Below are 14159 nucleotides of genomic sequence, written 5' to 3' on the forward strand. Positions count from 1 at the left end.
TTTTTAAAAAAATTATTTAATTATTTATTTTTTTGCTTCGGCCCCCCAGTTGTCTGAGGGACAGCAACCCAGCCCCCGGCTCAATAAGGTTGCCTACCCCTGATTTAGGCCATAAGCCTGTGGCCAGGAAACTGTCTAACCAACTACGCTTGTTCCTCCACATTCGCTGGGGTTAGGGGCACAAGACCCTCGTGAATGTGGGAAAACCGTAAATAACAAAACTAATATGTTTTTATCTGAAAGAACACCTGTCTAGCAATCTCTAGGTCCTCCAATACAACTCTGTTGTCAACATCTGCCAGACATTGACCATAGAATTGCACTGGGTGAGATACAACTACAGTGGTACCCCGGGTTACGAATTTAATTCGTTCCGCGGCGCCGTTCGTAACCCGAAAGATTTCGCAACCCAAAAAAAGGCTTTCCGCTAGCGCTGGAAAGCCGTGGCTTTTAAATTTCGTGCCAAAAAGCGCCGAAACACACTGAAAAAAATTTCGTAACCCGAAAAATCTTTCGTTACCCGGAACAGTTTTTTCCAAGCTAACTTTTTCGTACCCCGGAAATTTCGTAACGCGATCAATTCGTATCCCGGGGTACCACTGTACCTAGTGGAGTGTTCTCTCTAGGAATCTCTAGGTCCTTCAGTGTGACTTTTGGTTAAAGTTGACCATACAGTTGTGCTGGAGGACCTAGCTATTCCTAGAGATAACATATTAATAAAATCTATGAATAATCAAAGCTGCAAAAATCAAAGCCACAGATGTGGAGGATGTTGTGGGAAGTAGCTCTGGAAAACTTTATAGTTGAAGGAGGGAGCATACATATGTTAAATGCATACATAAATATAAGGTGCTGTCCACCCAAATGGAACCAACATACACATACAAGTCTTCCATTCCCTTAATCGTGGAATTGCTAATGAGGTAGGTGTCCATAAGTCCAATAATGCTCATTAAACTCTCTAACCTCTGCCAGTATCTGAAAAAAAATTGTGTGCACAGACAAAAAACAAACAGCATCTATTTCCTAACCATTGAGAGTGGAAAGAAACAGCCTTGTGAAGTACACAAGGGATAAAAGATGGTTGAAAGAGCACAATTCTTTCTCACTTCTTCTTCAGCCCAGTGTGTGTTTGCAAGCAGACGCTGGCGAATCCAGCCAGGACAAAATTCCTGGAGGCTGCATTTACACTACAGAATTAATGCAGTTTGACACCACTTTAACTGCCATGGCTCAATGCTATGGAATTCTGGGATTAGTAGTTTAGTGAGATATTTAGATTTTTCTGTCAGAGAGCTCTGGTGCCACAACACACTATACATCCCAGGCTTTGACAGGATATAATCATGACAGTTAAAGCAGGGTCAAACTGCATTAATTAAGCAGTGTGGCAGATGCCTGAGAAAGGAAATTGGAATAATGGCATTCTTTCTCATTTTCTCTCAATTCTGTGTACCTTTTTCATGCCCTTCCTCAGCAGATGATGAAATGACCAGGAGGAGGGAACATACCCTGCAAAATGTAGCTTTATGGGGAGGGAACCAAACTGAATGAGGGAGAAGAGAAAGTGAAGGTTCCTGATACAGTATTAATATCTGCCTTGTACGATACAGTGTACTGTTCAGGCAGATTTTATCTTATACCAGAAGTAGTTTTGTGTCAGAAATCAAAATTTCTTGATAGTCCAGGAAAAGCTACTAACACCAGACTGAAAACTGGAACAAAAGACTTGGCTTTATAGTTATAAGAGACAAACCTTAGAATTCTATATCATGGCACCCCTGGTTTAGGAATGGTTCCTAAGCACAGGGAGTTTGGGCTTACAGTTGCATCTGGCATGATGCAAAATGCAACAAATGACAACCATATGTAACCTCACCCATTAGAAATGAAGGTGGGTTAGCCGATTCCGATATAGTCTTATAAAAGATTATATACACATTCTCAAATTTGATAGATATTCCTAAATCTCTGTGACATCCAGTCTTAATTCCTAATTTTAAAAAGCAAACACTGGTTAGTACTATCTATGCGTACACACCTCTTAACAACAGAGGAGAGGAACTGCGGGCAGGGTGGGGAGGAAGAGGTGTGTGTTCCTACAGCCTTCCTAAGATATTCAAAGTATTATGTCTCCACAAGCTCTTGATGCAGAAAAGTCTCTATGGGCACGTCTTGGTAAATATCCAAAACCTGTCTCCAGGCAACCATGTGAGAAAGATATTTCACTAAGTCTATACAACATTTACCTGCTTTAAAGCTGAATTAGGTCACCGAGTGACACAACCAGGATGATGTCCAGAAAGAGTACAACAGCATCCATATAACTTCATTTATTATTTAGATACCACCAGCATCATACAGGTTCAAGCCCCAAAGAGCTTAGAACCATAAAACCTGCAAGGATCATCATCATCAGAAAAAACTCAGACCAACTCAGTGCCAGAGGAGACATTCAAGTCAATGTCATACAATCACCATATACAAAAGAAAAACATCACAACATTCTTCACCCTGGGAATAATCATTTATAATCATTCTATTACCTCATTCACTGAAAATGATCTATGTATTATGAGAACCTTCCTCCTCAGAGCAAAACACAGTGGAAGGCACTATACAGATAAATACATGGGCAACGGAAGTAGCTTCCTTCTCCTCAACCCTTCTCTCTACAAAAAATCATGCAATGACAAGAAGACATTTAGGCATTATTGAAGGAAATCAAAGGTAATCAGTAAGATACCCTATGGCCATGGATCAATGCTACAAAACCATACGAACAGTTGCAAAAGCATGCATGTGACACATACAGAATAGCAGTCTACACTTATGACCAATGGACGAAAGCAGGGAACAGTGTGTGCTACCCATGGGAAATAAAACAAACAACAGCACAAAAATAAAAGAGAACATAGGACACTGGACTAGAGTGCAATCTCCTTTTGCAAAAGGTCAGTTAATACAAACTACAACTATGCAAAGATACAAAACTGTAAATAATATTACCTCTAGTTGTGTTAGAATTCCAAAAGGAGAATTCCAATAGCACAATGAAAGCCTCACAACTTTCTCACACAATATATTCTGTTTGGCTTGCTGCAAAACAGAATATGGAATGGCAATGGGGGAAATCTGTCCCATAAGCATGCAATGTACACCACTGTAATATAAATTCTTTTAGCTACCAAAAAGGTAAAAAGAATCAATTTCTGTTGACCAGAAGTTAGTTTCCAAGAAGTGAGCAAATAGCTGGTAAGTCTGCAAATTTTGGACTGCTGGAAAATAATATTAATTGGACTGATAACCTTTCACTAAAAAGGAAATGCCACAGGACATAACCAGATTGTATGCTTAGAGATACATGAGGAAAACTACATCACCAACATGAAGTTGAAGGCTTTCATAGCCAACATCCACAGTTTTGTGTGGATTTTTCGGGCTATGTGGCTAAGCTCTGGAAGAATTTATTCCTGGCGTTTCACCTGCATCTGTGGCTGGCATCTTCAGAGGGGGGATCTTCTGAAGATGGCATCTTCTAAAGATACCACCAACAGATGCAGGCGAAACATCAGGAATAAATTACAGTATTCAAGAACATAGCCCAAAAACCCCACAAAAATGATATAATCCATCAACAATTGGCAGACATACTTAAAACTTTTCTAAGTATGGGTTGTAGAGTCCAATGTAAATGAAACAAAATGTCCTTGGACATGTCAGAGTTTATAATCCATAAACATAGTATATGGGGAGACCATTGCTGCAAATCACTGGTTGGTCAGAAACAGGGCTAATTCATCCTCCTATTTGTGTCTAAATCTCAGAATGTGACATTTATGGACAATAAATAAATATACTGTATTGTAAGCTGTCTTTTTTAGAATCCTATGAATGGAATTCATGGGGGGGGGGGTCAAGAGTTGCTCAAGGGAGGTGCAAGACTTGAGTTTCTGATCTATCTTCCTCTTCTTCCTCTTCCTAATTTTTTATGTGTAAAATTTACACATGCATTGAATTAAATATTGATTTTACTTAACTAAATTCTAATTTGAATGTTATTTCCCTATACAATGTTAAAATAGGGGATCCCTGGTGGCGCAGTGGTTAAATGCCTGTACTGCAGCCATTCACTCAAAACCACAAGGTTGCGAGTTCAAGACCAGCAAAAGGGCCCAAGCTCGACTCAGGCCCTTCCGAGGTTGCTAAAATGAGTACCCAGACTGTTGGGGGCAAATTAGCTTACTTGCTAATTTGCTTACTTGCTGTTCACCGCTATGATCTTTGGAATGGCGGTATATAAATAAAACAAATTATTGTTATTATTATTAAAATATGAATATATATGAATGTGCTAATGAAAATATACACACTAAATAAACAAAATATTCTGATTCATATACTAGGTCGGGGGGGGGGGGGTGTGACATCCCATGTAGAGACCCAACAGTAAAACATTTGAGTACCACTGGAATAGTTCATAATTAAAACCAATCAAATGTTTTGGAATTAGAAGAATCCTATCTCTCACTCCCAAATCTTCATTTAAAAGTTTTCCTCCTAATTTTTAAATCTGTATTTCTTCATCAAGTTAATTTAGCATAGGAAAACAAACCAAAGCACAGGTGTTGTAGCACTGTCTGCCAAAATTCCCTAATTGTTAACAACATGAGGGGGAGTAAAACATGCTCTAACACAGACAGACTCCAACATTCTACCATCTACAAAGTGGCATTAGACAAGAAGAATTCAACGCAACCCAAAATTAAAGATCAGGAAAGACAAAAAATCACATCAATAAACAGTCTCAATAGACCAGGGATAACTAAACCCACCCTCACCAAATGTAAACTGAATCCAATACTCCTCCAGGAAAATTGTGGTTGTAAAGAACCCTACATAAATTTCTAAAACAAATTATTACATTTTTGAAAATTCCTTTAGGATACATAGGCTCTGTACAGACAGGGCAAAATAAAGCTGCTTCGGGTCACTTTGGAGGTACAGTATGCTGTTTAAATGATGCTTTAATTTGGTCTGTCTGTACGGGCCCGTAGAGAGGAAAAGTAAGTACTATGAAAGGCATAGTTTGAGTTTATTAATTTCCCCCCTAAGAGTTAAATTTAAATCTTTTTTTTTTGTCTGCCATTCAGAACTAACAATCTTGCAGTAATACTGGTTCTGGCAAAGCATCTGATGTCTGTTATAGTCATAGTCATTAATCTAAAGTATATATTTTTTGCTCAAGATATACAATATATACTCCCCTATAATAAAATTCTCAGGGTAGTATACAGCAGCATTCAGCTTAAAATACCATTGTTAAAATAGGTAAACTGTGGGCTCGTACAGACAGGCAAAATAAAGCTGCTTTGGGTCACTTTGGAGGTATGCTGTTTAAATGACACACACATCTTAAGAGGCCAGAAGCTGCGCCAAAGCTGCGCTCCAGTCCTTAGAACTGGAGTGTAGTTTTGGCACGGCTTTTGGCTTCCTAGGACGCATGCATCATTTAAACAGCATACCTCCAAAGTGACCTCCAAAATGACTGGGTGATGGGGCTAACTTTGAGGATGATTTGGATTGGAAACTGCAATTAGTTCAAAATGTGGCTGCCACACAGTTAAATAATACCCAGTATCAGAAGTCCAGAAGCAGTTATGCTATGCAACCTAAAGTTACTGGTACATTTCACATAAATAAGTTTAGTAGTTCTATTTTTAGTTTTGACTTGAAGAAAAGAAATTGGATCAGACTTAAGAGATGCCTAAAATAGAAAGAAAATTCAAAAATTCAAAACAAACTGTCATGTGGAACAGAACATAAATGCTATACAGCATAAAACACTCCAAGGCTCAGAGGTAAAGCCCCTTTGGATATGAGTGCACTCAAATGCACTTACATCCTGTTAGTCATCATTGTGTTGTACAGAGTAATTTACCCTGGAGTATTTTAGCACTTTTGCAGCACTTTTGTATTTCCTTGAGTTGGAATAACGAGAACAAAGAACGGCCTGGAGATATGAGTTGGCAAATATGTTCAGTTGATCTTATAGTGTAACATCACAAGTGCTCAGACTAGTACTGCATGCCAAGTGCTGCATAGATTACTATGAAAGCCAAATACAAAACAAACTCTTGAACTCCCAGACTTTCTTCCTCCCTTCCATCTGCATCCTGTGTCAGTCAAACATGTATTTCTAATAAAGAACCTTTAAAAAAAATCTAGGAGTAATATTACAATGAATACTAGTTAATGTCACAAAACAGTTTCTATCTTTATACGGATGTGATACCATTTCCAAACTAGAAGAGGGATATGCTTATATTCAGGTGTGCTATGATAAGATATACTTTACATACTTACTTAGTTATATCCTACTTTTCCCCCCCCCACATAAGAACAAAGACAGTTTACAGTATAGAATTAAAACAAAATACATTTAAAACAATATATGACCCCAAAGGCTTTAAAAACACACTCACATTAAATTGACAATCACATTATTTAAAATAACTGGTTAAAAGACCCTTCTACCTACCCAAATAAAGATACATAGCTTGTTTAAATAAAAAGGGCTTTGCCTGCAGGCAAAAAGAGATCAAGTGGAGGCCAAGCTAGACTCTTGTGGGAGGGATATTCAGTGTGGGAACAGACCTCAAGAAAGCTCTTTCCAATGGCCTCAGCAATCATACCTGTGAAAGTGGTGGGACAGAACGAAAGCCTTTCCTTGAAGATATTAAGAATTGGGCAGGTCCACACAGGAAGATACAGTCTTTCACAATAGTTTGGAGCCAAGTCATATAGGGCTTTCTAGGTCACATTGGATTATACTCAGAAATAGACAAACAGCCAGTGAAGCTGTTTCAGCAAAGGAGTTGTATACTGCCTATAACCAGTCCCAGAAAGCAATTTGGTCACAGCATTTTGGGACTACTGAAGTTTTTAAACAGTCAAAAGCAACCCCAAATATTGTCCTACAGTAAACTGAACAGGATGTAGTCAGGGCATGTGTTACTGCAGCCAAATCTCCAGGAACAGGTGCAGGAATCATACAGTGGATCCTTGTTATCTGCTGGGGTTTGGTTCCAAGGTCTTCCATGGTTAACAAAATCCGTGGATGCTCAAGTCCCATTAAATATAATGAAATAGCAAAATGATGTCCCTTATAAAAAATGGAAAATTAAGGTTTGATATTTGAAATTCATACATTTTGAATTATTTTCAAACTGTGGATGCTTGAATCTGTGTATTAAAAACTCCATGTACAAGAAGGGCTAACTGTAAAACAAGAACCACTGTGATTCATGAAAGCTTTCCCGCATTCTCTTCCTTGTACAGATTGTCTATAATACTCCCACATCTGCAGAGAAGTACATTTCACTTTTATGAACTCTGATCCCCAGTCTCAAGTACAGTTATGGAATGTGTGAGAAAATCCACAGATCTTGTGGGAAACAAAAATGCACTAACAGAGAATTCTTTACATGTTTGCACAAATAGGTCCTGGCATACTTGATTGACCTTGCTCTCTAATATGATGAAGTAGTATTTTATCTTGCAGTAAGATTCAATTTCTTACTAAATTATGCCTCAGAGTTGCATCCCGGCAGTGAAATTTGTGTTTGTTTGTTTTTAAATGAAGTTAAAATTGTGATTTATTTACTACATCTTTATCCTGACATTCATTCACGGAACGCAAAGCTTCTCTTAAAACAGTGGCAGGCAATTACAGTGAATCCAAGGGTTTATTTTCTTCTGAGGGCCACATGGACTGCCAAAAGCCCAAAACATTCAATTTCTGGTTTTGAAAAACAGGCATTTTATGATGTTACACAACACAGGGGACCAATGTAGCCTATTTAAATAGTGAACTGCTGAGGCTGCAGACTTCCAGAAGAGTTAATTCAACCTTCTTGACAAGAAAAAGGGTGGCTCAGGGACTTTGGACACAGTCGCACCACTACACTTTGATTACTGTGCCCTAAAATATTATCATTTCAATTAACCTGTGAGGCATCTTATGCTGGGCAACAGTGAAGCAGCTCAACATTATTCAACAAGGTTCATGATAGAGCATAGATCTGAATCCATACCCCCCTGGCCTTAGGCCAATTTTCTATTTAGTAAGCATTTAGGCATGCGAAATACAGCTCAGTCCTATTATCAACAATAACCTTTACAATCAAAAGCTATTTAAAAAGCAGCATATTTAATGTTTAAGAGCCTTTTAATATACTCTCTTCTGCAGTCACTGAATTTCTCTGCTGAACTGTAAAGCAAGCCTGTGTTCCACAGGCAGTGAACAGGGAAATTCCACCTCTTGTCTCTTATCAATTATCAGAGATAAGAGCAGGGATTTCCCACACAGCAAAGGAGTGTGGTTTTGGAAGAAGCCGAGAGACCAAATCCAGCCTGCAGAACCAGGATTCTCTATTTTAGCACTGATGCTGCATTCACATCCACAGGTTTGTTCAATTGGATCCCTATTTTGGGGTTTGTTTGAAAATAATATAGATCCTTACTGTAGTTGACTGGTACAAGTTCTGGGTTTCTTGGAATTCTGAGTTTGTATGACACATCTCCAATGGTAACAGTATCTCCTGGAAATAAAAAAAAAAGTAATTTGTTATTGGTTATCATCTACAAATATGCTATATAATGATTTTAAATCAAGACAGCAATGTCATCTCATTCCATGCACACAGACATTATTCTCTGCTGCCTCCTGGCAGTAAATTATCCAAGATGACATTTTAACCAGGAACTTCCTTCTAACCTTTGTTCAGTGTTTTAGAGATGTAACAGGAAACCTTTGTACAGAGTAACATTTCCCCCATAAATAAAATCCTGGCCTCTACAGATTCAGCCTTTACTTTTGCAAATATGACAAATGTAAATGAGTATCTCAATAAACCATGTTGCATTTACAACTCCAAAGGACAGTTGCATTTACAAGTCCAAATGACGCTGTAACATTTCTTTACAGAGCTCAGTCTCCCTAGAATTTCTGGACGTTGTTTATATATAGTACTGTATAATAGCATGCCCTTGAAGTCTTAAGTTTGTTTTCAGGGCCAGGCTTGCTATCAGAAATGGCACGGCAGCAGTTTGAGGGATTCTCTTTGTTGTTGTTTTTGTGTGCCTTCAAGTCGTTTCTGACTTATAGTGACACTTAGGAAAACCTATCATGGCATTTTCTTAGTAAGTTTCTTCAGAGGGGTTTGCCATTGCCATCCTCTGAGGCTGAGAGAGTGTGACTAGCCCAAGGTTACCCAGTGGGTTTACATAGCAAAGCTGGGATTTGGACTCTCCACAGTCATAGTCCAGTGGTCAAACCTCAACACCAAGCTGGCTCTTAGATAGTCAATAAATGGTCACTTATTTAGTTGTTATATTTTTACACTGTGGAGGATGTCACTTTAATGCTTGATGCAAAACTCAAATACTGTATCTTTGGCTAGCTGACTGTTCCAACCCATTACATTATCTATTGCCAAGATCATACTGAAACATTTTTAACAAGATTATTACTGAACTTCTCAGTGATTAAAGTAATGCAAGTACATATCAGGTTTCTATGCAATGACAGGAAAGTTGTCCTGAAAACAATATAATGTAACAGCAGCAGAACAACTTAAACAGATTAAAAACACAGTACTGAACTAGCATTAAACCAGGGGTAGGCAACCTGCGGCCCGCAGGCCGGATGCGGCCCGGCGAGGCCTTGGGACCGGCCCCAGCCTGGTCCTGCCGCCGATTGCCGCCGGGGCCTTTGGCCTCTTGCGCACAGGGGCAAGGGGGGCAATTATCTATAGACGCCTCAGAAACATACATTTATATTAACATTTTTTAAAAATCAGCCATTTTTTTTGCGTGTCCTCCACTTTTTTAAAAAAAGTGTCCACCATTTGAAAATGTTGTCCTACATTTGTCCCGGTTTATTTATTTATTTAAAATTTTAAAATTTATTTAATTATTTATTTTTTGGCTTCGGCCCCCCAGTTGTCTGAGGGACAGCAACCCAGCCCCCGGCTCAAAAAGGTTGCCTACCCTTGCATTAAACCAATAGGCTTTCTTGAGGAATCAAACAGAAATCCGTTCTAGATGTATATGTCACCAAGCAAAAGAGAGAAACTGTCCACATGAATGTGTATCCATAGGGACAAGGAGCACAAGAGAGAGGCCCCAAAGTTTTCACAGCTCCGTCATCACCATGAAATGAAATCCTCAATTTTCAGTTAACAGATACTGGAGTGACAAGGAGAATAAATATTCTGTCACATAGAAGTAATTCTAAGATATCATTATCTTTTCTATCATATTCTGGCCAGCTGTAAATTCCAATTAGTATTAACTGCTAGCCATTTGAAACATGTATTTGAAGCCAAAACTGGTAGGTTAATGTTTATCAACCACATGAACCATCTTTACTATTGCTTTTAATGTGGCAGAAATTAAGTGGAAGAGTCCAGAACACGTTTTCAAGGAGCAAGGAGCAGCAACAGAGTAAACACAAAAAGGACTTTGAACAACACTGAAATTGTTAGACAGTGGAGTGACAATCTTGAGACTCCCTCTTACAAAGATTTATTACCAACTTAAGTACCCAAAGAGATAAAGAGGAGGTTTCAATCCAATTACCCTAGAAAACAAGAAAAGTACAGTATTTCGTAAAGAAGAGAAGAGTAAGCCAAACTCAAAAAAAGAACTGAGTTATGGTCATACCGCAGCATCATAATCTCAGCAGTAGCTTGTTGAGAAATGTACAAGAAACACAATAATGTTGGGTTAGGTGATGCATGGCCTTGTGAAGCAAGAAGCTGGGCAAGCCTGAGCAGAGCCAGTCAATCACAGCTCATGCAATGCTGGAGGGAAAACTATGGAGGAAAGGATTAACCTAGAAGCTTGTCTGTAAAAGAGTTAGGGTAGTCAGAAATAGAGGGAGAGTTAGCAGGGGAATGGAGGAGGTCTGCCTAACATTTCTAGGAGCTGAGAATATGGAAGGAGTTCAGCTAGATGTGTTACTTTTGTTTGAAACTGAGGTGTTACCATGTACAGTGTGTGTGGTATCAGCATAACACTAGCTATTTACCTTTTACAATAACTCTTCAGTGGTTTTATTCTCTACAGCTCTGTGTGGATATTTTAATTTAATAATTACCATGGCAAAATGGTTAGTTACACTTTAGCACACTGAACCCATTGGGCAACAAAGCCATTTGCCCAGTACATTGGTCACCTTGAGGCCTGAGAACCAGATCCAGGGAGGGATCTTGAAGGGAAAGGGCAGCTAAAGGTTGAACCTGGGGAGTCAACTGGGAGAGGTTGCCCTCCAGACATTTTTGGATTTTAACTGCCATTATGAGTAGCTCTAGTCAAGCACTGTCAATTATGAGGAATGATGTGAGCTGCAGTTCAACAACATCTATCTGGAAGACCTCACATTTCCCCATCTCTGCCATAAACAGCATTTAAAACCACACGGCTTTATCAAAACCCACTTTGCAGCAATCCTTTCAATTGTTTCTTCTTCAATGGATGTTATGCGGAAAGGGGATGGGGAAGACAGAAGAAACAGTGGTAAAATAAGGGAGAGTTACAAGTAGAGAAAGAAGACATGGAAACCCTTTGCAAAATTCTGCAAACAAGACAGGAAGAGCCCACAGACTTCAATACATAGTGTTAAAATTAAACACACACCAAAAGTTTGCCATATAGAAATGTGGGATAGCAACCAAGAGGGGAAAACAGGGAAATCCCAATCAGAATAAAGGGTGAAGAGGCATGTGCTAAGATTACTTGAGACATGCTATTCTGAGCAGAGCCAGCCCTCCATATCCACAAATTCAACCACTCATGACTTGAAAGTATTACCATATATATAGTGAGCCCACGCCATACGGAAGCTGCACTGCAATACAATGGTGCGTGTGTCCGTGGTGCATGTGTGCCGCTGTGCCCGAACCCCATTATATTCAATGGGCCCAAGCATACACATTATTCGCAGAACTGGGACCTGGAGGAAGAGTTTGATGAGGAGGCTGAGGAAGGAACCCAGGCAAGTCTTCCAGACAGGGGACAACCTGCAGCTCTTCCTGCTGAAGAGCCTCAGCCAGCTCATCCTATGAAAGTGCAACCTCAGCCAGCAGGACAAGAGCAAGAGTCACCTGCTGATGAGGAAGAAGACACAGCTGGGGTCTTAAGTCCTCAATCAAGGAGGATGGACAAAAGAATACAACAAAGAATACAACAAAGATGCTCAGCCAGGCTGCAGGCCAAGCAGCAACAAAAACCAAAGTCGTTTATCTCATAATTAATTTCAGACTGAAGTGTTAAACCTAGCCCTAGTATACAGCTACTTTTTCTGTATACAGTACTGAAAATGTAAGAAGTGGTAAAGATCATATAGGATGAGGAAAGAAGTTGTTTTACAAAATACTGAGATCTGGAATATCTGAGTGAGTTTATCTTTGACGATTAAAATTTCAATAAAATGTACTGTCCCCCAATAAACAGTCCCTCTGATTCAGTGACATTTTACTGTAAACATTCATAGGCTTGGGGTGTAAGAGCTTCAAATGTTAAGGGAGGGGGAGGGAGCTTGATTGAATATCCCATGGTTAAGATTCTAATAAAAATACCATAAAATGATAACAATCATGAATCAAAACTGAGCTTTTTTACACTACTGATACAAACATTTAAGGTTGAAAGAAGTGGTTTGGGATCCATTTCTTAGTGCTGGGAATATTTCTGCCAGTATTTACTTATAGCCACCTAGCAATTTCTCAGAAGGCTGTTATGGACTATTAGGTAAGACCAATGAACAAAAAGCTATTCATTCTATGACAGTTTAGTCAGGAAACCAAAGACTGGTTTATAAAGTTTATTTTCATCCAAAATGTCTGCATTTACTATCTCATTGTGAAGTTCTGAATCCTTTTACTTTGGATGTTATATATTTATTGGCTTTGCCTGATGTTCATCCATTCATCCTTCCCCTTACAGGTTTTCATATCACCGTCAGTTCATTAGAGGAGGAATGGGAAATGTTTTGGTCCAGTGGGCAAAATCCAATGTATAAGCAGGCATAGACCTGAGGGCCCCAGTTACTGTTGGGACTCCAAATTCAAACATTCCTCACCACCAATTATACTGGTTAGGGATAATGGGTGTATCTAGAGCACCACAAAGTTGCCCACTCCTGGCTTAGAGAAAGAATTTAATACTTTGTTCTTGTGGTGTGCCTTCAAGTTGACTTTGACTTTCCGCTGCCCTATCATACAGTTTTCTAGCCAAGATTTATCCAGAGGTTTGCCATTGCCTTCCTCTTAGGCTGAGAAAATGTTAATACTCCTCCTCCCCCTGAAAAAAAAAAAGGCCTAAAAACTTGGTGTGACAGATAAAAACAACGTTTTTGTATCAAAGAGACAAGGGACACAGATGATTATTGAGCTATGTTTGCCTTGGTGAGTGCAGACCTGAAGTTTTTCATGTACCCAGTACAGGATGCTTCCTTCCCCATTGTGCCCATTATAAAGTGACTTTCAGTTTTTCTGGAAAAGACTGACACATTTACCCTCTGATCTATAAAGAAGTTTATTCCAGTTGAAACAGAATGACTGCAGGAGAAGAACCTAGCAAAAAAAAACCAAAAACCCCACCTGAGTGAGACAGCTATTTAGTGCTTAAAACAGTATTTCTGGTCTGTCATATAAAAACTTTGGTTATTATGGAGCAGATAAAAGAACTGTATAGCCTTTTAGTGGTAGTTAAACTGAAACTACTAGCTCTCGCCACGATTTGCTAAGCTGGCTAGAGCTTCTGTGCAATCCAATAACATCTGGAGAGCTACACAGCTCCCACCCATGTTATAAACTGTGGGAATAAGCATTATTTGTGTACCAAACATTGTTCATGCTTTATGACAGAATTATAGCCTAAAATAAACCAAATATAAAGTAGGCAGATTATAATAAAAGTTTGTTGGGGTAAATAGAAACAAGAAATTGTTGAACAAAATAAGCCTGCTATCCTCGAGAAACAAAAACCACTACTCCTGCAAGCCTCTAAGGAAGGGGAAACAACTTTTTACCTGGGGGGCAATAGGGCAAAGGTATGCAGGCATAGCCTTGATCACAGGGCCAAAAAGGATA

General features: G+C 39.1%; 1 protein-coding gene across 1 annotated transcript in view; it reads right to left on the minus strand.

The window, feature by feature from the left end:
* VWA8 (von Willebrand factor A domain containing 8) overlaps positions 1 to 14159 on the minus strand; it is a 142347-nt gene that overhangs the window by 104467 nt on the left and 23721 nt on the right. Inside the window, 1 exon segment of the mRNA XM_042457276.1 lies at positions 8526 to 8603. Within this exon segment, the coding sequence (XP_042313210.1) occupies positions 8526 to 8603 (78 nt within the window).

Source organism: Sceloporus undulatus, chromosome 3 (genome assembly GCF_019175285.1).
Source record: "Sceloporus undulatus isolate JIND9_A2432 ecotype Alabama chromosome 3, SceUnd_v1.1, whole genome shotgun sequence".
Taxonomy (NCBI): domain Eukaryota; kingdom Metazoa; phylum Chordata; class Lepidosauria; order Squamata; family Phrynosomatidae; genus Sceloporus; species Sceloporus undulatus.